Source organism: Dermochelys coriacea, chromosome 5, assembly GCF_009764565.3.
Source record: "Dermochelys coriacea isolate rDerCor1 chromosome 5, rDerCor1.pri.v4, whole genome shotgun sequence".
Classification (NCBI taxonomy): domain Eukaryota; kingdom Metazoa; phylum Chordata; order Testudines; family Dermochelyidae; genus Dermochelys; species Dermochelys coriacea.
Window position 1 is genome coordinate 69,893,377 of NC_050072.1, and position 23,966 is coordinate 69,917,342.

Consider the following 23,966-nt stretch of genomic DNA (forward strand, 5'->3'; position numbering starts at 1 on the left):
ATTTGTAGCGGTTAAGATCAGTTAGGAGTCACTTGCTAATCAAGGTTGGGGATTTAACTCATGAATTTCTTAGCTTTTGAATTATTTATACTTGCTGGTCTGCAAGGACTTGAGTGTAGCAAACTTCAGAGCATGATGCAAGACATCTTAGTTGGGTTTAGTTTTTGTCTTTTTTTTTTCCTTCTGACAAAATGACATAGTAGCTGCTGATATTTTTGGAGATTGTACAGTGCTTCTTTCAGAGTAGCAGCCGTGTTAGTCTGTATTCGCAAAAAGAAAAGGAGTACTTGTGGCACCTTAGAGACTAACAAATTTATTAGAGCATAAGCTTTCGTGAGCTACAGCTCACTTCATCGGATGCATTCCATCCGATGAAGTGAGCTGTAGCTCACGAAAGCTTATGCTCTAATAAATTTGTTAGTCTCTAAGGTGCCACAAGTACTCCTTTTCTTTTTACAGTGCTTCTGTAATGTTGCACACTATGGTAAGTTTTATATAATTTATGATTTTGCATTTTATTACTAGAGGGTTCTACAGACGCTGTTAATAATAATAAATAATAATAATAATAATAATTAATAAATTAAACAGTTTGAGAGTAGCATAAATAGTACAGTCTGGATACAGTAAAGCATTTGAGGAGTTTAGGGGTCAACTTTTATTTTTATTTGATTTTTAAGAAGTTAACTGAGGCTAGATTCTTCAGCTCACTGACATTCCATAGTACATACTCACACAAACAGTCCCACTGAATTTAATAGGACTACTCAAGTATGTGTTCATTAATATAGGGGTTGTAGAAATATGCCCTCCTAGTTAGGTGCCCACCTCACGATCTGAGGTAAGATTGTTGTGCTGTGATTAGGAAATCAAGTGCAATGTGTCAAAGGGGTGGTAAATGGAAGCCATGTTCTACTGTAGATTCATTTTGATTATCTATTATTCTGAAGAGAGAGAGCCAAATAAAAAGGAGCATTCTCAGAATATCACTAAGATGATGTGATGTTTATGTATGGCAAGTAACAAATTTCTTACTGTACATTACCAGGAATTTCATTACTAGTTTTGTACACTTTGGCAAAGGAAAAATTACAAAGTCAACATATCTATCTCTCTATCTATCTCTCTATCTATCTCTCTATCTATCTGTCTAGTCTAAAAAATATTCCCCCAAAATGAAGGCTTCAGTACTTAAAATGACAACTGTGCCAGTGGGTTTTATTGTAACTCTGGGACCTTACATGCATGTTGTTGCATCTCTCTACTGTCCCAGTCTGGTCTGTTCTTGTAAAAAAAATTTTACAATAAGTCTGTTGTAACTTGTACACTGCTGGTTGTACTTCCACTTTCAGTACTGGAGAGGAATATATGAGATTTTCACTGAAATTAGAAATGTTTTCATAATTCTTTTATAATTCATTTTAGTTTTGTAAAATCTTCTTTTTAAACAACCTCCCTGCTAAAATAAAAATGCAAAGAAACCTTTGGTCTTTGGTATTTAACAGAAGAACATAAGAATGGCCCTACTGGATCAAACCAAAGGTCCATCTAGCCCAGTATCCTGTCTGCCGACAGTGGCCGGTGCCAGGTGCCTCAGAGGGAATGAACAGAACAGATAATCATCAAGTGATCCATCTCCTGTCGCTCATTCCCAGCTTCTGGCAAACAGAGACTAGGGACACTATTCCTGTCCATCCTGGCTAATAGCCATTGATAGACCTATCCTCCATTAATTTATCTAGTTGTTTTTTGAACCCTGTTATGATCTTGGCCTTTACAACATCCTCTAGCAAAGAGTTCCACAGCGTGAGTGTGCATTGTGTGAAGACATACTTCCTTTTATTTGTTTTAAACCTGCTGGCTATTAATTTCATTTGGTGACCTCTAGTTCTTATGTTATGAGAAGTAGTAAACCACATTTCCTTATCTAATTTTTCTACACCAGTAATGATTTTATAGACCTCAATCCTATCTCCCCTTAGCTGTCTCTTTTCCAAGCTGAAAAGTTTCAGTCTTATTAATCTCTCCTCATATGGGAGCCATTCCATACCCCTCATCATTTTTGTTGCCCTTTTCTGAACCTTTTCTGAATCCAATATATCTTTTTTGAGATGGGGTGACAACATCTGCACAGAGTATTCAAGATGTGAGCGTACCATAGATTTATATAGAGGCAACATGATGTTTTCTGTGTTATCATCTATCCCTTTCTTAATGATTCCCAATATTCTGTTTGCTTTTTTAACGGTCGCTGCACATGGAGTGGATTTTTTCAGAGAACTATCCGCAATGACTCCAAGATCTCTTTCTTGAGTGGTAACAGCTAATTTAGACCCCATCCTTTTATATGTAGAATTGGGATTATGCTTTCCAATGTGCATTACTTTGCATATATCAACATTAAATTTCATCTGCCATTTTCTTGCCCAGTCACCCAGTTTTGAGAGATCCTTTTGTAGCTAAGTCCCAGGCAGACTGTGAAGAGCTATCTTTAGTAATTTTGTATCATCTGCCAATTTTGCCATCTCACTGTTTACCCCCTTTTCTAGATCATTTATGAATATGTTGAATAGGACTGGTCCCAGAACAGATTCCTGAGGGACACCACTATTCACCTCTATCCATTCTGAAAACTGACCATTTATACCTGCCCTTGGTTTCCTATCTTTTAGCCAGTTACCAATCCATGAGAGCATCTTCCTTTTTATCCCATGGCAGCTTACTTTGGTTAAGAGTCTTTGGTGAGCGACCTTGTCAAAGGCTTTCTGAAAATCTAAGTACACTGTATCCACTGGATCCCCTTGGTCCACATGCTTGTTGACTCCCTCAAAGAAATCTAGTAGATTGGTGAGGCATGATTTACCTTTACTAAAACCATGCTGACTCTTTCTTAACAAATTATGTTCATCTATATATCTAACAACTTTGTTCTTTATTATAGTTTCAACCAGTTTGCTCAGTACTGAAGTCAGGCTTGCAGGCCTGTAATTGCCAGGATCACCTCTGGAGCCCTTTTTAAAAATTGGCGTCACATTAGCTATCCTCCAGTCATCTGGTACAGAAGCTGATTCAAATGATAGGTTACAGACTACAGTTAGTAGTTCTGCAGTTTCACATTTGAGTTCCTTCAGAACTCTTGGGTGAATACCATCGGGTCCTGTTGACTTATTACGGTTTTATTTATCAATTTGTTCCAAAACCTCCTGTAATGATACCTCAATCTGGGACAGTTTCTCAGAACTGTCACCTAAAAAGAATGGCTCAGGTTTGGGAATCTCCCTCACATCCTCAGCTGTGAAGACAGATGCAAAGAATTCATTTAGTTTCTCCACAATGGCCTTATTGTCCTTAAGTGCTCCTTTAGCACCTTGATCATCACTGGTTGTTGAGTCTCTATTATGATGTCTTTAAAAAGTTTCCGTGCAGCTTGCGGAGAATTCAATTTTGGCACTGTTCCCTTTAATTTCTGTTTAACTAACCTTCTCATTTTTGTGCAATTCCCCTTTCTGAAATTAAATGCTAAAGCAATCTTTTAAGTATTCCGGAACCGCATCATTGAGTGATTTGAATATAAGGAGTGAGACCTTAAATTTGATGTAATGTTGTGTGGGAAGCCAGAGTAGTGAGAACATAAGAACAACCTCTTGCACTTTCTTTTTGAATTCGTCCATTTCACTTGCTTTCTCCACTACTTTAAATTCAAGTAGCAGGGTAGATGTTCCTGCTCAGGCTGGAACCATGCTTTAAGATCCACCCCCCTAGATGGATTTCACAGCCCAGGCTCCAGCCCAAGTGGAAACATTTACACTGCTATTTTTAGCTTCATAGTGCTAGCCTGAGTCAGTTTACTTTGGCTCTGAGACTCTGCGACACTCTGTATCTCTAAGTATTGCACTGGAACCTCCATATTCACTACTGTCATATGATTATAATATGTTTGTGTGAGACAACCCAGGCTAGAGAGTTAAAGAAGCACAGCGTGTTCAGGCTGTATCCGGGGATCCCATCACAGACTTACTACTGCTGGGTTGGGGTTTTTAAATGTTTTATTCTGGTTTGTCTTTTGCAATATAGACCAACCTTAAGTATACCTCAGTCTTTTCTGAGTTGTGGTCCCTGCCAATTCTGTTGCTGCTATTGCATTGTTAGAGCTACATAGCTTTCCCTGCAAAACAGCTATTTCTGTGTAGACAGTAGATATATAGGGAGAGCTGTGTAGCATCAGCAGGGAAAACAAACAGCCTTCCGGGAATTGATTTGGCTCTCTCTCTGTTAGAAAGTTACACATATGCCCTGATCCATAGATTCCTCTGCTAAAGCAAGCTGGGAAAGAAGAGGTTGGCATCTAGATACTACAGTAATGGTAGTCACCTTACAAATACGTGCTACTAAGCAGTCCCTCATAAGCAAGCTGAGAGCTTTTAAAAAACTGAGTAAATATGGGAATTTCCAGAAAATCTGGGAAGACTTAGAGGTCTGATCAAAGTTCAGAGAATATTTGTTTTTGTCTTCCATTTTGTTTTGAATAATTGTATTCCATTTGGTTCTATTACTCATGTTATTTTATTCAGTTCTGATCTATTGTTTGAGAAATACTATAGCATCTCAAAATTAACAGCTGTATTGTAAATTGTTAATCCTTGGCAATGTCTTGACTGTTAATTAATTGCAAAATCTTTAAATTCAGTTGTACCCTGAAAGCTGACCTTTGAAAAAATTGCAGTATTTGGTTACTACATATTCATGATATCAAAATCAGTGAGATAAAATTTTATCAGAGAGCAAGTGAAAAGAAGAATTTATAACTAACTGTGAGACCTGTAAACTCACTTTAGGCTCTGATAATCCAGTTGAGTTTGTTCTGGGTCATAAATTGTAACTAGTATCAGTTCTGCTGGCCAAATTCTGCCCTTGTCTGTCCTTGAGAGTGTAATGTGGGCTGATGAACCTTCATTACTGCAAATGATACCCACCATAGAAAGAAACCTATTTGACTCTCAAAGCCAAGGGTGAGTTTACATGGCTGGTAATTGTGGGCGAAAAAAACAACAACCCTTCTTTTTCCCTTTGCAATTATTAATTAATTAGACGAAATTGAAATGCAAACAACATGAAACTCCACAATGATATTTGTACAGTTACTTTTCAGAGTAGGATCATAATTTTTTTTTGCATTAATATCTTTTAAAGATGACCTTGAAAGGGAAAAATGGACTTGTACCCTTTTTCGCTTCTTTATGATTCGTGAAGGGTTTTCATGTACGTATAAACAAATTCTTGTCTGTGTTTACCTTGGGAATTAAAGTCTTGTGTACTCTGAAGGTCTCTAAGGGCAGAGCATTTTCGTTGTGTGGACAATCATTTAATCGAAATTGCCATTTGATTCATCTCCTTAATCTATAACCCTTGTCTGTATAACTTAGTCTGTCTCTATTTGTCTTTCATCATCTTGTTAAGTAAGCTCTCGGATATTCTCAATTGCATGGATCACTTCCCCTCTTTTTGAGAATCCTATGGCAACCCCTTTTACAATTACCGTAGTTGCTTACGTGGGAAAATAACATAAAAGCACAGAGTCAAATTCAATGACTTGAGAAATAATGAAAAGATTTATCACGAATTAATAGAATGAAAGCTGAGCTGTTGAGAGAAAGGACTTCTAGTCCAAGTAACGTCTATGATTTAGAAACAGGGACCTTGATCTTGAGGGTTGGCCAAATTGTGCCTTACGCATGTTCTGTTGGGAAGGAGCTGGCAGGGGTAGAGGTAACTTTTTACTGCTCCTCTCTTTTTTCAGTCCTGAAGCTGCCTGGGGGCAGTTTTGGTCCGTGGTATAACTTAGAGGAATAAATTACGCTAGCTCCTAACTACAGATGGCCAGAGTAGATAAATACTTTTTTCAATTTTCAATATTCTATTTAAATAAAAAAAATTTTTTTTAATTAAATAAGATTTTTTGTGTGTGTTGAGTTCTTTCTTTCCATTTTTTAGTTTTAAATTGCTAAACTGGATGCTTTATAACCTGTCTATTTTCTTAATTTGCTAATAGAATTTGTTTTTTACATAGAGAATGATCTAAAAAGAAATTTCATACTTAAAATGTTCATCTGGGCTGAAAAAGACAAGTCTGGGGCCTCATTAGTGTCTTTACTGTGATGACATTACAAACTCAAGATAAAAGTGATATGCAAACATCTTGTGTTATATTTGTAACCAAATCCACCTTTCAATATATTAAGCTTTGACACATTAAGACAGCTTGAAATGCTTTCAGCGATAGAGATGTCATCAGAGTTGGCAGTCTGAAGTCAATGGGACTTGTTCTACTAAGTTATTTAGGTGTTTTTCAATATCCCACCCTTAGATGCCAAAATAAGGGCTTATTTAGGCACCTAAGGTGGGATATTCAAAAACACCTAAATATTTTGTGGTTTGCCTATAGTACTTTCATAAAATTCAGGTAAATTCAGTGGCATTTAAGAAAATATCATTAATAATTTAAAGTGTATCATTATACATTTAAATCTGAATTTGCAGTAGCACAAATTTCAGATAAGTTTTACAAAGCCTCAACCTGATTTAAATCAGTTCTGTAGATTGCATTGATTTAAATTGCTCCACCCTCATTGGAAACAGACCCTTTGCATGTGCCTGGAGGCTGGAGGGACCATGGGAACAGGTGACATTGAGTTGACTATGCCAGATTTATGTCAAGCAGGGATTTCTTAGTGAATTCCAAGGTGAATCCCAGTACCCCACTTAAGGCAGCTTTCTGGCTGCTTTATGCTTCCTGAATACTGTAAAACAGCAGAAGGAGGCCAAGGATGTTGGCCAGGGTTTAGTTGGTCTTCGTTTAGTTAAGAGGTGATAGCTCACAAATACACTCTCCCATTGAGAAGTTTTCCAGTAAAATCAGAGATGATCAGATTTGACATGACCTATTCTCAGGTAATGCTTATTTAATTTTAAAAAAAACCTACCCTTTAATTTTTTCATACATTATAGGTAATAAGAAACAAAACAAGGCAAAACACAATTTTAAAAAAATCTTTGGCAGATCACCTTTAAAAGTTGCTATTTCCTCCTTAAATCTAAAAAGATCAAACAAATTTTTGATAATTTCAAAGTTAAAGGTGACATTTGGCTGACAATGCTTTTACTTTGAAAAGTCTAATTGAAATGTAATTTTCTATACAATTGTTATGCTGATGGGCACTAGAAAAAAAGTCACTGAAGGGTTAAACTCTGAAATCTTTCTCATTTTTGTTTTATTCAGACAGAACTTTTGCTAAAGTGTGTGGGAGTTTGCCTGAATATAATAACTGCAAAAGATCTTCAGGATTTAGCTACGGATAAATAACATTATAATCCCTTGTTTGATGAAGGAGGTAGCTTTTTTTTTCCTAGCACCCCCACTCCATAGGCCAAAGAGTTACAGGAGAGCTACTTCATAGCCACAACTACAGCTTTGGCTCTGCTAGCACGTTATCACTTGTGCACCCCTTTCAGTGGGAGTCCATAGCACACGTATCTGTATATCCACCTGCCTCTGCTCGCTTTCTCCTCCTTTGTTCTGCTCCCAGTCTCCTCCTTCTCTCACCACATGCACTAGAACCACATTGGTTTCGCTGCAGGATGGGTCTTATTAGACTACAGAGGGAGGGGCAGGATTTGCCACTGAATTTCCACCAACCAGGAAAACTGCCATTCTGAAATTAGTTTTATATTTGTCAATGCCTTTGCCTTGAGTGTTACCATACCCAGTGGTGAGCTGGAGCTGGTTCGCACTGGTTTGCTAGAACCAGTTGTTAAATTTAGAAGCCCTTTTAGAACTGGTTGTTCCGCGAGGGACAACCGGTTCTAAGAGGGCTTCTAAATTTACCCAGCCAAAAGTGGTGCCTTAGGCACAGACTCCATGGGTGCTCCAGCCCTGGAGAACCGCCGGGGAAAATTTGGTGAGTGCAAAGCACCCACCGGCAGCTCCCTGCCCCCAGCCCCAGCTCACCTCCGCTCCGCCACCTCCTCCCCTGAAAGCACTGCCCCGCTCTGTTTCTCCACTTCCGGCTTCCTGCGAAGCAGCTGTTTGCGCGGGAAGCTGGGGCGGGCTGAGAAGCAGGCAGTGGCTTCACACTCAGGCCCAGGGAAGCGGAGGTGAGCTGGTGTGGGGGGGCGTGAGGAGGGCCACTCCCAGCTCACCTCTGCCATCCTTGGCCTAAGCGGGAAGCCATCACCTCCTTCTCAGCCCTCCCTGGCTTCCTGCCCCTAGGAGCCAGAGGGACCTGCTGGATGCTTCCTGGGTGCTGCCCCAGGTTAGCACCCCCGGGACTCCCCACCTTGCCCCTCGGCAGGTCCCACTGGCTCGTAAGGGTGGGGTGGGCACCCATTATGGTTACCCACGAGACCCTCCTGCCTGGTTCTGGGGGCAGTCAGGGGACAGGGGAGGAGGGTCGATGGGGCAGGGGTCCTGGGGGGGGGCATCAAGGAACACGGTGGGTTGGATGGGGCAGGAGTCCCGGGGTGCAGGGGTGGGCAACGACCACCTCGTGGGGTGAGGAGGGAACCCATTAAGATTTTGGCAGCTCATCACTGACCATACCTCTAGCCTATGGGGTGTTTATCTTGGTATTTTTGTTAAGAATGACAGTTTATTGATTACTAAGGGGTTACGTTCTTGGCCTATGCTGGTATGGAAGACTGTATTTCTTTGAAGCTTTGTTTTTAGTTTTCATTTTATTTTCTCCTACTTTCATTTCTCCAAGCTGTTGCCTGGGAATACAAAAGAATTCAGCAATCAAATGCAATTCTTTTTTTTCGATTTTTGTCGTCATATCTCAGTATCCCTAGCAAACAGAGCTGGATGTTGATGGGTTTCCCTGGTCTTTCCAGTTCAAACAAATAGTGTTTGAATAGCTGTTGGCTTCATGTATGGGGTAAAACTTGTGCATATGGTGTTGGTCCAAAATGCAGCTATGAACAAGAAACCATTTTTAAAAAAGGAAGCACAAAAAGAAGTCAATCAAATCCTCCAGATCCCCTTCTTCCTCCAGCTTTATCACTAGGAAGGAGAGCCTACAGAGTCTGACCACATAGAGCAATCAAAAAATAACAATTTTTTCTATCCTGGAGCAGTTTGAGAAAGTGTGCAGGAGATCACAGCCATGACTGAGAACCAGTGTGAAAAAGCAGAAGATAAAAAACAAAACAAAGAAAACACATCAAGGCTCTATACTCAGAACAGCAAAATCCAGAAAAGTGTACAACAAAATGCAGAAGCATATCTTTGTACATCTCACTAGCCCAGAGAGCCACAAACTGCTAGAAGTATGTGCGGGATCCTCCGGAGAAGAGAGACCATAACTTTTATGTTCTCTCCTCAGGCTTCTTGCCCTTTTCCTTGCTTTTTCCTCTCCTCTTTGTGTCTTCAGGCAGGAGAGAGGCATAAGGAGGGTAAAAGTAAGAGAGCTGAGGCGAAACTTCCATGCTTTTGAGATGAGGAAGTAAAGAAAACTGGAGGGAGGAGTCTGGCCAAGGTTTATACAATCAGAAACTGTGTCAGGACTCCATGTTTCCCATGGAGGCACCATAACACTGTCAGTTCTTTAATCCACCTTTGTGGAAGATTGTCCCTGGGGCAGAAAGCTCCAATAGCATAAACTTGCAGGAGTTGAGAGCAATGAAGCTAATGCTACTGGAATTAGAAATTTATCTCTAAAACAAGCACCTCTTAGGTTAGTTGGAAAACCACAATATCTTGCATTACAAGGAGGGGAAAAGTCTTATTGAAATAAATGTATGGATTTCCTATTCTGCACAGACCTTCCTCTAGCAAACTTTAATCCAATGTACATAGTTAAGAGTTTCTGCAGTTTTGAAAGTAGGTGACAGGTGGATGAAAAAGTCATAGCATAGCCTCAAAACCCCGTTTCCAGTTTAGACTATCTCAGAAATCTGAAGAAGTCAACATATTGACTTATATTGAAAAGAATGGATGGAAAGTTTGGCTGGAAAGGCAGGCAACAGGCTCGCTGGTGATGCTAGTGTGTGCAAGTGGCTTGCACGCTGCCAGACAGGAGACACGCACTGTGGTGTGGAAGGAACTCCTGTCTGGGAGAGTGTGAGCTGCTTTCACACACTAGCCTCACCAGGGACAGCCACCGGTGAGCCTTGTGCCTGCCTAGTGGACAAGGCTGGGGGTGGCACAGTCACACGGAAGGAGCTGCCCAGGCTGGGCGCTGGCTCCTGTGAGCAGTGGCCCGACATGCTGCTGCTTTCACCACTGCTGTTCCTGGTAGAGCCCTGCAGCTCCAGAATATCCATTAAATTTTGTATCTGTGCAGAGGTCTACTGATCTAGTCTGATTTACTATATAACAGAGGCCACAGAACTTGCCCAAAATAATTCCTAGAGCAAAAACATCCGATTGTGATCTAAAAAAGGTCTGTGATGGAGAGTGTATCCTGACCCTTGGTGAATTGTTCTAATGATTAATTATCTTCACCGTTAAAGATTTACACCTTATTAGCAGTCTAAACTTGTGTAGCTTCAAGTTCCAGTCATTGGATCATGTTATAATTTTTCCTGCTTGATTGAATATTCCATTATTAAATATTTGTTGCACATGTAGATACATGCAAACTGTAATCAAGTCATCCCTTAATCTTCTTTTTGTTAAAGTCAGTAGATTGATCTCTTTGAATCCATCTCTATAAAGCATGTTTTCTTATCCTTTATTCATTCTTGTAGCTCTTCTCTGAACCCTCTCCAGTTTATCAAATGTGAGCAAATTATCTGTTTTAAGTTTACATTTTAATATCTGTCTTATCTAATAGGAGTTTCATGCTCTGAAATGTATTGTTTCTTTGTGTTTCTTATGTAGGTTCTATGGTGATGTCAGATTCTGAAGTCCAGATGGCATAGTCACTGACTGCTGTGCATTAGGCAGAGATCCTATAGGTCTCTGCTCCCATTTTGACTTTTATGTGTCATCATCTGTTTGTACTGAATCTGGTGTATTTAATACCCCTATGGAAATAAGATCAGGCCTCTTTCGGGTCCCCTGGCAAAGAGAGTTTAGAACAAAGAGAAAGCCATTAGTGAAAGATAGAACCTTACTTGTAGCTTAATGTTGCCAGGGCTTTTCTAGTTGTTGTCTTTAGAAAATCTGCTGTAAGTGTAGAATTAAGACTTTATTTGAATTTATTTGTGGGAAACTTATCAGAATGTACACATTGTTCTGTGCAGTTTTTTCCCCTCTGTGATATGAGAAGCAGTCATCTAGCTACTGCAAATCCCCATGACTCGTTTATCAGAAGAAGACCCTTTATCATGTCATTACCTAAGATGCTTGAAATGAGCTGATCATCCTAAGCCCTGGCAAGCATGGAAGCAAAATTAAGTACCGTGTCCATGTTAATGCAGTGAGCATTTTTTTAAAGTAGCCATTTAATCCATTGATATAGAATTGACCTGCCAGGGACTCAGGGCAGCCTGTTGTATTATCATATTGTAACTTAAAATGATGTGCAGTATTGTGTATACATGAGACTGGCAAAAGGAATGAAATGTTTTATTTGTGAGTAACTGGAAAAATGGTGAACAACTGTTAGTTACATTGTTTTATAAGTTCTCCATCTGCCTCATGATTATTCTCATGATTATTTAACATTCACCTCTTCTTTTTGGTGATATTCTGGTTTTATGCAGCTATAGTGCAAACTATGGACACATCGCAGAATATTGTTAAAGGAATAACTGTTTGTTTTAATTAGCAAATAGAATAGGCATTGCTTACTGGCTGAATTGCAGTAGTACCTTAGTTTCCATGGTGGGTATACACTGTAGATGATATTTACGTATTGGTAAGGATACAATTCTGTCATGGAGGTCATGGATTTGGTGACTTTCCAGGACCTCTATGACTGTGTCTGGGACAGGGCTGGAGCAGGTTAGCCCCAGGGCTACTGGAACAGCTGCCGCTGGAATAGCTGACTGTTGGCCAGTCCCAGGGCTGACTGAACAGTGGCCAGGCGGGCGGCCACGGGAACAGCTGACAGGAAGTCAGCCTTGGAGCCACTGGGGGGCAGTGACCGGAACAGCTTTCTTGGTGGTGAGTCCTGAGGCAGCTGGAACACATGACTGGTGGCCAGTCCCAGGGCTGCAGGAGCAGCAGTTCCTAACCTGCCAGAGCACCAGCTGGGGTTGAGTCATCCCCCTGTGCCTGGAGCAGCTGTGGTCAGCCTTTTCTGCTTCAAGCCCCAGCAACACTGTTTGTTTGGCCTCCCCCACCCCAGGGTATTTTTACTAAAAGTCATAGATAGGCCGTGGGCGTCCGTGAATTTTTGTTTATTGACTGCAACCTGTTCCTGACTTTTTCCTGACTAAAAATACCCATGACAGAATCTTAACCTTACTTATTGGTTTTACATTTTGTTGACCATTTAGAAAACTTTCAACAAAAGCTGAAGTTGCATAACTGTTTATGTATTTATTCGATTATTTCAATTTTTAACTTCTACGGTTCCAAATCTCTGAGACAATTTCAAAAAACCCTAATAGACCTGTTACTTCAAGATCCAATACATTGATATAATACAATTTAATTTAAATTCCTCCAAAGAATCCTCACCAGAGACCCACGTATTCTGCTACCAGTCCAACCTATGATCCCTGTTTAAGGGACCAGGGAGAAAAAATGGACCATGACAAATTTGGGGGTATTACTGACATCGTGTGGGGATGCTAAGCGGTGCTGAAATTAGGGTTGCCTCACACTTTTGTTTATAAGCCTCTTATATTAGTTGGTTGTAACTTTGCCAAATTTTAACGGTTTGGGCTGAAATTTTCCATGCTTGCTTTCTGTCTTAAATTAAATTCTTTTTTAAAAAATCAGCAATAGCCAAATGATTCATATTGCTTAGATGGAAGAGCAAACTGCCTCCGGGATAGAAACTTGGTTCAGTGACTTGGCTGACTTAGCAGCTAAAGAGAGGGGTAATGTTTAAGGGAAGAGGGACTTCAGACAAATTTGAAAAGATTTAATCTAAGTTTTTTGGAAACCTTTGATTAATTCCTGACTGACAAAAACTGAGGTATGGCTCTATTTCCTTTCTCTTTCTTTTTTCCATTCTTTCCCTTGCCTTTACTTTTTTGTTGTTTTGTCCTTTTGGTTCTCCCTGTTTTTGAGGAAGAACCAAAAAATTCAATATAATAAGAAAGAAAAGATTAATGAGACCAGCTTAGTTATTTCCCAGAGTGCAGATAAGGAAAAAATCTTTGAAGCACTGTAGTGCCTCTGCTCTGTGGTGCAAGAATTTGAAATTAGACAATAGTTCTGGGAATAGGAAAGTGCTTTTGCGGGCCTCTTGAAAATGCACTCAGATTTAACCAGGTTTTAAATATCTAAACTTTTCTATTAGCATGTAATCTGTTAAAGCTTTTTATTGGCTTGGTGAATAGTCCGTCTGCACTGAGTATTCTCCTTGGCCCAACAGAGATTGAGCTCCAAATAGAACAAGTGCAGTTGCCATTATGGCTTATGGAAGGAGCCAAGGAGGGACCATGAATTCTAGTCCCAGCTCTTGCACTGACTAGAATTCAGATTTTTGTGCACTTTAAATTACTGCTTATTGAGCAAGGCCTAAACTTCGGAGGCAATCAGTATCACTCCATCCATTTAACAGACAGGGTAACTGAAAGAAACAGGAATCAGAACCCAGTCCTCTAACATGTCAGACATAAGTGGCATCCACAACTGTGCAGCCCTTCATAGTAAACGTGCCAAATCTGTGTGCTTGGTTGCTCTTTCTGTAACTACTAGACCCCTATCAACACCAGAACCAGTAACAGAACGCAAGGGTCCTGACTCCTAATTATAGTTGCCGAGTGGCTAGGGCTAAGTTCTACAGGGGGCTCAGACCTCTACCCTCCAGCAAATTTATCTACCTGCTAGCTCAGCAGTTGCTGGGCTGCCCCCATCCCTTGATGTGCATACTTGCCTTTGCATGCAAAGCCAAAGCCTTGGCATGTGCCACACAATGCTGTGGCGAGCTTTTTGAGCCTCTTCCTAGTGGCAAGAGACTAGAGCGGGCTGCTGGGCCCAGGGAAGCACCAAGGGACAGAATGGAGCCACCACTGCCTGGGCTTACTCTCCAACCTTCAGACCCAGCGCTGTGGGGCCGGACGGAGCCAGAGTGAGTGTGGGGCTGGGCAGGTTCACCCTCCAACCCCACTGGCCCAGACCCAGAGGACAGGAGCAGAGCCACTGCTGCTCGAAATGAGTGCAGAACTGGGCAGACTTATTTTTCAAATCCTGGACAGGAGCTGCCACTGTTCGGGGTCTATGTGGGGACAGGCAGGCTCAGTCCGCAACCTCTGTGAGACAGGAGCCATTGCTGTCCGTGGTTAATGTGGGACTGTCTTGCTCTTCAAACCCTCCCTCGGATCTCCCCTCCACACTGGGCCAGGATAGAGCCGGACCCAGCCCCTCCAAACAATATTTTTACCCTCCGCCTAAGATCTTGATGTTTCACTGTTGTCTAGCAAATAGTTTTGTATGCTGCCAGCAAAGTGTGCATCACATTCCTCTCTAGTGGTTGGTCGATAGAGACGATAATAGTCTACTTCTGCTCATAGGTGTAGTTTCACTTCTATATTTAGGGAGGTCATGGAACTTACTATTATTAATAATAAGTATAGGCCTAACTTCTGGATTTACTGATTGTTAGTGATACTTAAATTACAGTGTACTTAATGAGTGAGTTGGGGTGGAGATGGCGCTCCCTCCCCGAGCCCCGCTGTGTAGGGCTGGCCCAAGCCACCTGGCACCTGTTCTTCTGCACCCCCCCTAGTGGGCACACCCCACAGTTTGAAAACATCTGATAAACAGTTTTTGGGGGGGGGTACAATGCCATTCTATGCCCCCCCTCCCCAAATCTCCATCCATGCTTCTGCTATCATTTACTCCTTTAGCTCAAGTGATGGAGCTCTGTGTTGAGATTTAAAGTTCCTAGATTCAGACTCTGCTGATGTGCTGATTAGTATGGTTCTATATGATGGAATTTCTTTTTTCCAGTTTTCTTTTAAAAGACTTGGGGTTTTTTTGTATGATGTTTCCTACCTTAAAAAATATTAAAGTTGAAAAGTTAAGCACTCAGAAGTTAGGAAATGCCATCTTAAAACAGTCCGTTACCTTAATTGGGTCCCCTTCTGCATATGCATTATCATAAAGTCTTTAGTTACATTACAGCATATTACTTGTTCTACAGCAGGGGGTACACGGAGGTCTTCCAGGGGGTACAACAACTCATTTAGATATTTGCTTTGTTTTACAACAGGCTACATAAAAAGCAATAGCAAACTAAAATGTCATACAATGACTTGTTTATACTGCTCTATATATTATGAAATGTAAGTACAATATTTATATTCCAGTTGATTTATTTTATAATTATATGGTGGTAATGAGAAAATCAGCAATTTTTCAGCAATAGTGTGCTGTGACACTTGTGTATTTTTATGTCTGATTTTGTAAGCAAGTAATTTTTAAGTGATGTGAAACTTGAGGTATGCAAGACAACTAAGACTCCTGAAAGGGGTACAGTAGTCTGGAAAGGTTGAGAGCCACTTTTCTACAGGACACATACTTCATTCAGTGGACTGGATGGACACACTCCACCCATTTCCCACATCCCCCTCCCGCATTTGTCTCACTTTTTCTTCACGTTTTTGGTGTATATTCCACACCTTTGTTCTGTGTGCACCTCAGGCTGCGCTCAATGGTATACAGAGCAGGAAGGGATAATAAAGGAAGGACATTAGAGGTAAAAATTGAGTGAGATACATACAAAAAAGCTACTTGCAGAGTTTGGTGTTCTACTCTTTTTTTTAAAATTTTTTTAAAAATTACGCACTCTAGGGCAGCTAAAGAAATAGGTGAGACCTGACTGTACTATTACAGAATTTCAGATCTGTTACATGGTTGACAGCAATTTTATTTTTAAATAATTACTCAAAACTTCTGTATTTAATATTATAAAATGTGGGCTAAATCCTCAGCTGATGTAAATTGGCATAACTTTTAAGTTTGTGCAGCTATGCTAGTTTATATCCGTTTATATTTAACCAAAACAGAAAAAGTACATCAGATTATAAATACTCAGAAATCTGTGTTGTGTAGTTTATTTTTGTTGCTGATATTCTTTTTTTCCCCCCCAACCTAGGATAAGAAGGATAAGGTGTCCAGGTTTGATACTATTCGTCACTCCATAGCTGGAATGATAAGATCTCCAAAATCCATGCTGGGCTCTTCATCAGTAAGTAGTATTGACAATGGGATGTTACATTGTCCCGCTTTTTGCAACCCAGATAAGATTTTTTTTAACACTACAACACACTTCAACCTATATGGAAAATATATTAAAATAGCATTAAAAATCCTAAATTCTGACTGGTCAGTAGACATGATAATACCATGAAATAACAGTACAAGTCAGAACTACTTTTTTTTAGTACACTCTAACAAAAAATGTATCAAATGTCTCTTACGTTGCTCTGGGGTCATTGTCACATCAGAAAAAGTTCATTTTTGTAAAGCATTAATTTATTGACTGATTGACGGTCTGGTGCATTGTGGTATTACTTGGTGAATCTGGTGGTATTGTGCATTCCTTATATGCCACCTCAATGCATTTATACCCTTTACTAAAAACAGTTATTAGGGATAGTGATGCATGAAGGAGCTCTTTGACTATGCATTGATTTTTGAGGCACTCTTTGGGACATCTGGTGTTCTAGTGCCTGATCCAAAGTCCATTTAAGTCAATGGGTGTTTTTGCATTTATTTAAATAGGCTTTGGAGCAGGCCCTAAGCAACAAAGAAAGTTTTTTGAGGTGTGGATGCATTAAGACAGTTTAAAAAAATAAAAATAAGAGGAGGAAAAGAAAAATAAGTTGTGTGACGCTTGCTGATCTATTTTGAAGCATACACTAAAAAACTTAGAGAAAATGCTGAATTACATACATTTCACTTAGATGTCTAACTTTATTTTAAAAACATTTCCCTTCCAAAACTTCGCTGAGTGAAGGGCAAGTTATTGCTCCAAAAATTCAAATAAGGTCCAAATAAACCTCGCTAGAACTTAAAAAAAAAAAAAAAAAAATTCATCTTTGGGGTGAGGTCAGTCACCTGAAGTTTCAGCCCAAAAGGAAACTTCTTACGAAAGAGGGGTGTGGTATGAATGGGCCTTCTCAATATTGTATCACTACCAAGTAACCATGAAAGGTGTAGTTTAGCTAAAAATAATTGACATAGATGTGTGGGAGAGGTGACAAAATGTCTGTGTATTTGAAGAGTATAAATCCTAATAAAGAGGAGGAATTATTTAGGGTGGTCCAAACAAGGCTATAAATAGCAGTAATGGGATGAAATTAAGAAAGGGAATTTTTAGGTTCAATAGTGGAAAAAACTTCTTGAAAGTGAGGGCTAGTCTACGCTAGAAGCGTTATAGCAGCACTGCTGTAGTGAGTCTGGTGAAGATGCTTTGTGCTGGCGGAACACAGCTCTTCTGCCACCATAGCATTGTCCACACTGGGGCTTAGGTCGGTGTAAATTACGTCGCTCAGGGGGGTGGCTTATTCATACTCTGGGTGACATAAATTATACCAACATAATCTGTAGTGTAGATAAGCCTTTAGATATATTAGCTTGTGGGATAATTTCCCCAGGAAAATGGTGGAAGTTGCATTGCTTGACACATCTAAAGCTGTACTGGATCAGCACTACACTTAAAGGGAACAAATCTTTACCAAAAAGAGATGAAGTATCTGCATTATATGATTAATCATGTTTTTAAGATATAAAGCTGTTGTAATTGGCATAACAATACAATATTTTTCATATATTCATAATTGCAGTAAGATACTGTGGAGCATGTGTATTGCTCTCCAGCCTTTGTATAGTTATGCCACTGCCTTTGCCTCATTCGTATCAGTATAATACAATACAACTTTATTTTTTATGGCATATTCCATAAAAAGTGTATCCCAAACTATTTTAGAGAATCAAATAATAAATAAAAAGAGCGAAAGAGAAACTAAGATTGTAAATGCATTTTTGAAGAGAAATTGAGAGTGAAACCTGTCCCCATTGAAGTTAATGGCAAAACTTCTATTGGTTTCAGTGGAGTCCGGATTTTATCAAGAGTCTGTGGACTTGATTCTGATCTTTATCACTGTAAATCAGGAGTAACTACGCTTATGTCAGTTGAATTATGTTGGTGTAAGTGAGATCAGAATCAGGCTTATTGAAGCAGGGAGGTACAGGAAGTCAGTTCCAAATGGCTGGAGTTGCAGGGAAGGCTCTTGTTCCAATTAGTGACAATATTGTGTGAATGGACAGAGAAGAGGATGATGCTTGGTGAGTGAGTGAGTAGGGAGAGGAGTAGAGGAGGGCAGGTCTATGAAGAAACTTAACAACACTCCAGAGAAGGATAGTATCCTAGTATAGGTTCTGTGTCTCATTACATAAGTGACCTACTAAGTTAGAAAATATCATCCTTTCAGTTGCGCTCTTTAAGTATTTTTGTCAAGTGTTGTGGTGAGTTAATGATTTAATGCAACCTTTTAGTAATGGTTACCATATATGTGCATGGGTACAATTTCCTTTTTGATTTTGTAGCTAACTGCCACAGTAAGTAGTTATTGGCCATTAATCTTTTTCTTGCTGTCCTCTATGTGGCACTGCTTCTTGACGTGAAGATTAACTATTAGAACATTGGCATTTCAAACTCGATGTGCATTTTTCCCAATATTCCAGGTATATTACGAGTCAGCCAAGTATATTATGGTATATAATGTGCCAAATGTGTTATACAACAATATAATATAATTTTTTTAAACTAAAAGCCATACAGGTATTTTTAAATCATAGCATTTAGAAGTAAAATTGGAAGAACAATGGTGTTGATTTCATTACAGAACACATCATTTTAGCTGCTTGCTTTCCGAGTATATATTTTCAATGTTTTGACAAACTATAAGCAAAAATAAATAAATAAATACATATCTTGGTTTAAATGCAGTATTATCATAACAGTAAATGTCCACAATTAGTGAGAGGGAAATATAGTTACTGTCATGCATAACCAAAGAAAACCTTTTATTTTTTTTTTAGTGCCCTCCGGAGAAAGTAGCAGAGAAACCTTGTACTTCCTCAAACACCCAGGAGTTTAGTAAAGCTCAGGTTAATTATCATGCATTTGTTAGTATTTAGATGTCTTACCATTCTCAAGGTCTTTATCCCTGGGGTTTGCTTAGTCTCTGATAGGAGGGGATACAGGTGATTAAAAAGTCAGTGTCTTATTTAGTACTCTACTCTGAAGCCTTAAGGGATGCTTGGCTGAGCTTTTATCTCAGAACATTTGGGAATTGCTAGTAGTGCTGCTACCGACAGAGAAAAGAAATGATACCGTTTAGAATGAGACTCTGAGTAATGGTACTGCAAAGAGGCCAGAAAGCTGCTCTAAGTAGGCAATTGAGGATTCTTTCAGTATGGGGTAATTCTTGGCTTGTGTAGAGATGGTGTATAAGCCCTTTGCAACTCTTTCCTATTTCCCCTGGCACAGCAGTATAGCAAATATTTTGGGCCTTGGTAGGATTGTTCTGTATTTCAGAAAACTCAGTCAATATAGTAGCCTCTTGGAGTTAGGATATGCCTACACTGCAGTTGGGAGGTGTGATTCCTAGCATGGGTAGACAGACTTATGCGAGCATTGCTCAAATTAGTGCATTAAAATATCAGCGTGGATGTTGCATGCCAACTTGAACAGAGCTAGCATGTGTCTGTCTACCCAAACTGGGAATCACACCTCCTGGATGCAGTGTAGATATACTCTTTCAATCCTAATGTACCGTAGACAGCTTGAAGAACTGTGGTGAAGATACGAATGGTGGAATAGCCCCAGAATAGAGGAGCCACAAACAACTTACTGGATGCAGCTGAGGTTTCAACTGTAGATCTGCTGCCAGAATCTAATGTAGAGATTCTCATAGTTTTTCATTGCATGGGCTGCTGTATCCTGGATAGCTCCCCTGCCATTTATTGTTATACAGACCACTTCCCCTACCATTTATAAGCACATAACTGTGACAACAGTAGTAGTTCCCTCAGTATTAGAAAAGCATTTAATGTATTTTTCTTAGTTGTTTTTAAAAGAATTTAGCAGCTGGAAGAAAGGAGAGCCACCATTGTGTGACCAAAGCCAGAATTTTGCAGCTTTTCTGGTGTAGTGCTTTAGTACCTTTGGGAGATGGATAAGAAAAGAATGAGGGAAGGATAGAGATGTCGTATAGGGGCGGAAAGTAGAGAGGGTGAAAGGAAAACAGAGAAAAGCTCAAGGCCCAATGAAGAAAGAAGAATAAGACAGAGAAGATGGAAAAGAGAAGAGATAGAGACTCAAAAAACCCCCAAAATCCCAACAGAGTTAATGGCTTTTGTCAGACTAAAACCAAGTCAGGTATCCATAAGTGTAAAGAGCAGTAATATAAAGTTTAATGATCTGACGTAGGAAAACAAAAATTAGTAGATAAACCCTTACTTCTCACATTTTGATTCCATGTTTAGTCACTGGTAGGACACTGTCCTATTTGGACCAGTATGGGAATGAACTGTACCTTGAAATAGGCTCTTCTGCTCCTCAGATTCAATGCACTCTTTTTTTTTCCCCTGAGAAGTTTTGTACTTCTTGCAGATATCTGACAGTTGTGATGATAGTAATGGCGTTTCCTGGTTCCTTACCTTTATATTTTTTAATTTTTTTAAATGAACTTGGTAATGGTGTTTATACAATGGGTGGTTGTGCTTACCAAATTCAGCAATTGCGGGTTATAAAATATATTTAAAATTTTGTTTGCATCACTGTTATCTTTTTGTGGTTTACATACTTTTGCTTTAATATGCAATGTTTTGTAAAATGCTGTATCTTCTTTGCATTTATGGTTCCCTTGCCCTGAAGTAGCTATTGGTTTCATATACTGTATTGCCTTGCAAAAGAACTAGCAAATTACATTTGAACGTGTCTAATGGCAGTGTAAGAATTATGCTGTTTGGGTTATGGACAGTGCCAGAGGGAAAATTCTAAACGGATCAATCTAAATTTATTTCTGTCTTTCTACTAATCCAAAAGTATGCCCTTCCTTTTCTCTGGGGGAGAATTAAAATATCTGCCCAATTAAAAAATATATATATAAATTCTCATTGCTTAAAGACCACAGAATAAAAGCAATACAACAAGTTTCAGCTAATTATATGTGAGAAAATAGAACAAATATTCATTATTAAGTATAGAGTATCATTGAGATATATGTGTGGGTAGCGGGTTGCTGTGTTTATAAGAGCACACACTTATCAACCATCTTAATGTGGTGTTATACTGAAAGTCTGGGAGTAAGGTTTTGTTTTTTGTTTTTTTTCAGAGACAGCTTGTTGCTCAGTCTCTTCACAGATAATGGGGTTGGGAAATCTCCATTTTAAAATAAGCCGAGTCAGAAACCTTTTGCTCTACATTTGAATAAGAGCAGCTCCTTGAGAGCCAATCAATGAGAGCTGTTAAAGTAAAACTTATTTCAACTTCATATTAAGTTCAGATGAAAGTGGAAGGGAGGGGAGGATCCACAAGGGAGGAAGGGGAGAGTAAAGGGGAATCTAAGGGAACCGCCCCCCCTAAAAGCCCAAGATAAGGTATGGTGAACCACAGAAATCCTTGAAGGGAAGAAAGGAGAGAGAGACAAAGAGAGAATAATAAATAGAAATAAATATTTCAAATACAATTTAATTTTATGGTGATTGTTAATTTGGTTAGTAAAAGAAACTTAAAAATAAAACCTTCCCATTTAAATATTTGAATTCCTACATTAGATAAAGAGAGAGGAGGAAAAAAACTATATATGTCAGTGTCGGATACAGACAGAGAGACATCTTCATCCCTAAAAATAAAATAAAATCTGAGTCCTAGAATATAAGTATCTTGCAGTCTCTAATTTGTATTATCAAGCAATTGAATGTTTCTTGAAGTCTTATTTTACAGTAAACATTGTTTAAGAAAAACATATGGGAATTGTAAAATGGTGAAAAGGAAATTACCTTCTTTAAAGGGCAATATTTTGTGTTTAAACTGTTCATATTAAATCCTGCAAAAAATTTTTCTAACTCTAAAATGGTAGTAGAAATGTAGTGTTTTAGTGATTAGAGTGATACGCTCATTTGCAATTAATGTCAAAAATGATAATACATCTTTCTTAGACACTCTTTGTTCGCTGTAACCATATTCCCCTAAATAGCAATTTTGAAGTGCATATGATCATATATCCTGTTTATTTAAAACATAGTACTTTAATTAATTTATACAATAAAATTATTAAGAGTGAGGGGGGTTGTTCATGCAGAAGTTATATAATTTATATAACATAAAAAGCACCATCATTTATTGATTTAGATTTCATTTATTTTCTGTGAAGAAATACTTAATTGATAATTCATGCTTCAGCTAAAATGACCACAGAATGAATACTAAAACATTATGTGAAATTTGAGAGAAACACCCGACAAAGCCTTCAAACCCGACAAACACCCAACAAAAATTTCAACAGTTTTTCCAAATGTTATCTAAGTACAATGCAAGTTCTTAGAAAGAAAAAGAGAAGAAAAAAAAAAGCTTAACCTGGTCCCATTTTCTTGCCCCTAAATCTTCCCCTAAATGCTGGGGACAGGTAATGATACAGTCATGGACATTGGTTCAGACATGACGCAAGTTGTAAGTGAGAAACTGTTACCATCTGATGACTTGCTTCTTTGTGTTCTGTAAACTAAGCTGTGTGGCTTAGTCTGTTTGTTTCCTTCTTAGTGAACTAGTGTCCACATTACAGAGTCCATCACAAATGGCACCTTTTATTGCACATTTCAGCAGGAAGGCCATAAAGTGATTATGTATTGAAACCTCTCGATCTTATACCACTCGAAGTTCTCTCCAGAGTAGCACTAAGGTAATGTGCAGAAGATTTTGCTGCCTTGACAGTATTCTACAGCTTTTCTGTGAACATGCAGTGCGGTCTCACTCTTTTGGGCAGTCAATCCCAGCATCTTTCACAAAAACTGAACTAATTTAACCTTTTATAAGAATTTTTTTTCTTAGTAATTTGAAAAGTTTATTTTATATGTAGGTAATTTCAAAGGAGAATAACTTTTTGGTATTGTTGAATTTTAATAATGATGGAGAAATTTGATCTTGGGGTTTAACTGGTTTTGAATGGCAATATTAAAAATAAGGAAGAAAATATGATATCCTGGAAGGTATTTCTGTATTTTTCTTTGTTTGCTAATGGGTCCTTTACAAAAAAAAATTGGGTGACGAATTCACTCTCTATTCACTAAAGGCTAGATTGTGTCACCCTTACTCATGTGGTAAATGTTACAACCTGGCTATCTTCCCCTCTCTACAATCTCCAGTCTCTTGTGAATGGACCTAATTGCTGGGTCCCACATCCTTCTAAACTGACTGGGTAGAATTAGGTTTCAGAGTAGCAGCCGTGTTGGTCTGTATTCGCAAAAAGAAAAGGAGTACTTGTGGCACCTTAGAGACTAACAAACTTATTAGAGCATAAGCTTTCGTGAGCTACAGCTCACGAATGCATCCGATGAAGTGAGCTGTAGCTCACGAAAGCTTATGCTCTAATAAATTTGTTAGTCTCTAAGGTGCCACAAGTATTCCTTTTCTTTTTGGGTAGAATTAGTAATTGTTTCTAGCTCGGGTCTATAGGATATATTCCCAGGCTCAGACCTTCTGGGGCTCTGTATCTGCAGCCGCCCTAGATCCCAAGATTAATTTCTGAGCCTTTCAAGCCTTCCCAGTTGCTTACACACACTTCCCTAGAACTCAACCTAGGTTGTGGGCATTCTGGACTTCTAGTTTAACCCT

General features: G+C 39.1%; 1 protein-coding gene across 15 annotated transcripts in view; it reads left to right on the forward strand.

The window, feature by feature from the left end:
• The window catches only part of FER (FER tyrosine kinase), a 395,630-nt gene that overhangs the window by 145,989 nt on the left and 225,675 nt on the right, over positions 1-23,966 (forward strand). For all 15 annotated transcript variants that reach the window (XR_006281516.1, XM_038401275.2, XM_043514883.1 and 12 more), the window contains one exon: positions 16,218-16,310. Coding sequence is in view for 14 of the 15 variants with exons in the window: in XM_038401275.2 (XP_038257203.1) it covers positions 16,218-16,310 (93 nt within the window). In the remaining variant the exon portion in view is untranslated. The remainder of the gene's footprint in view (positions 1-16,217; positions 16,311-23,966) is intronic.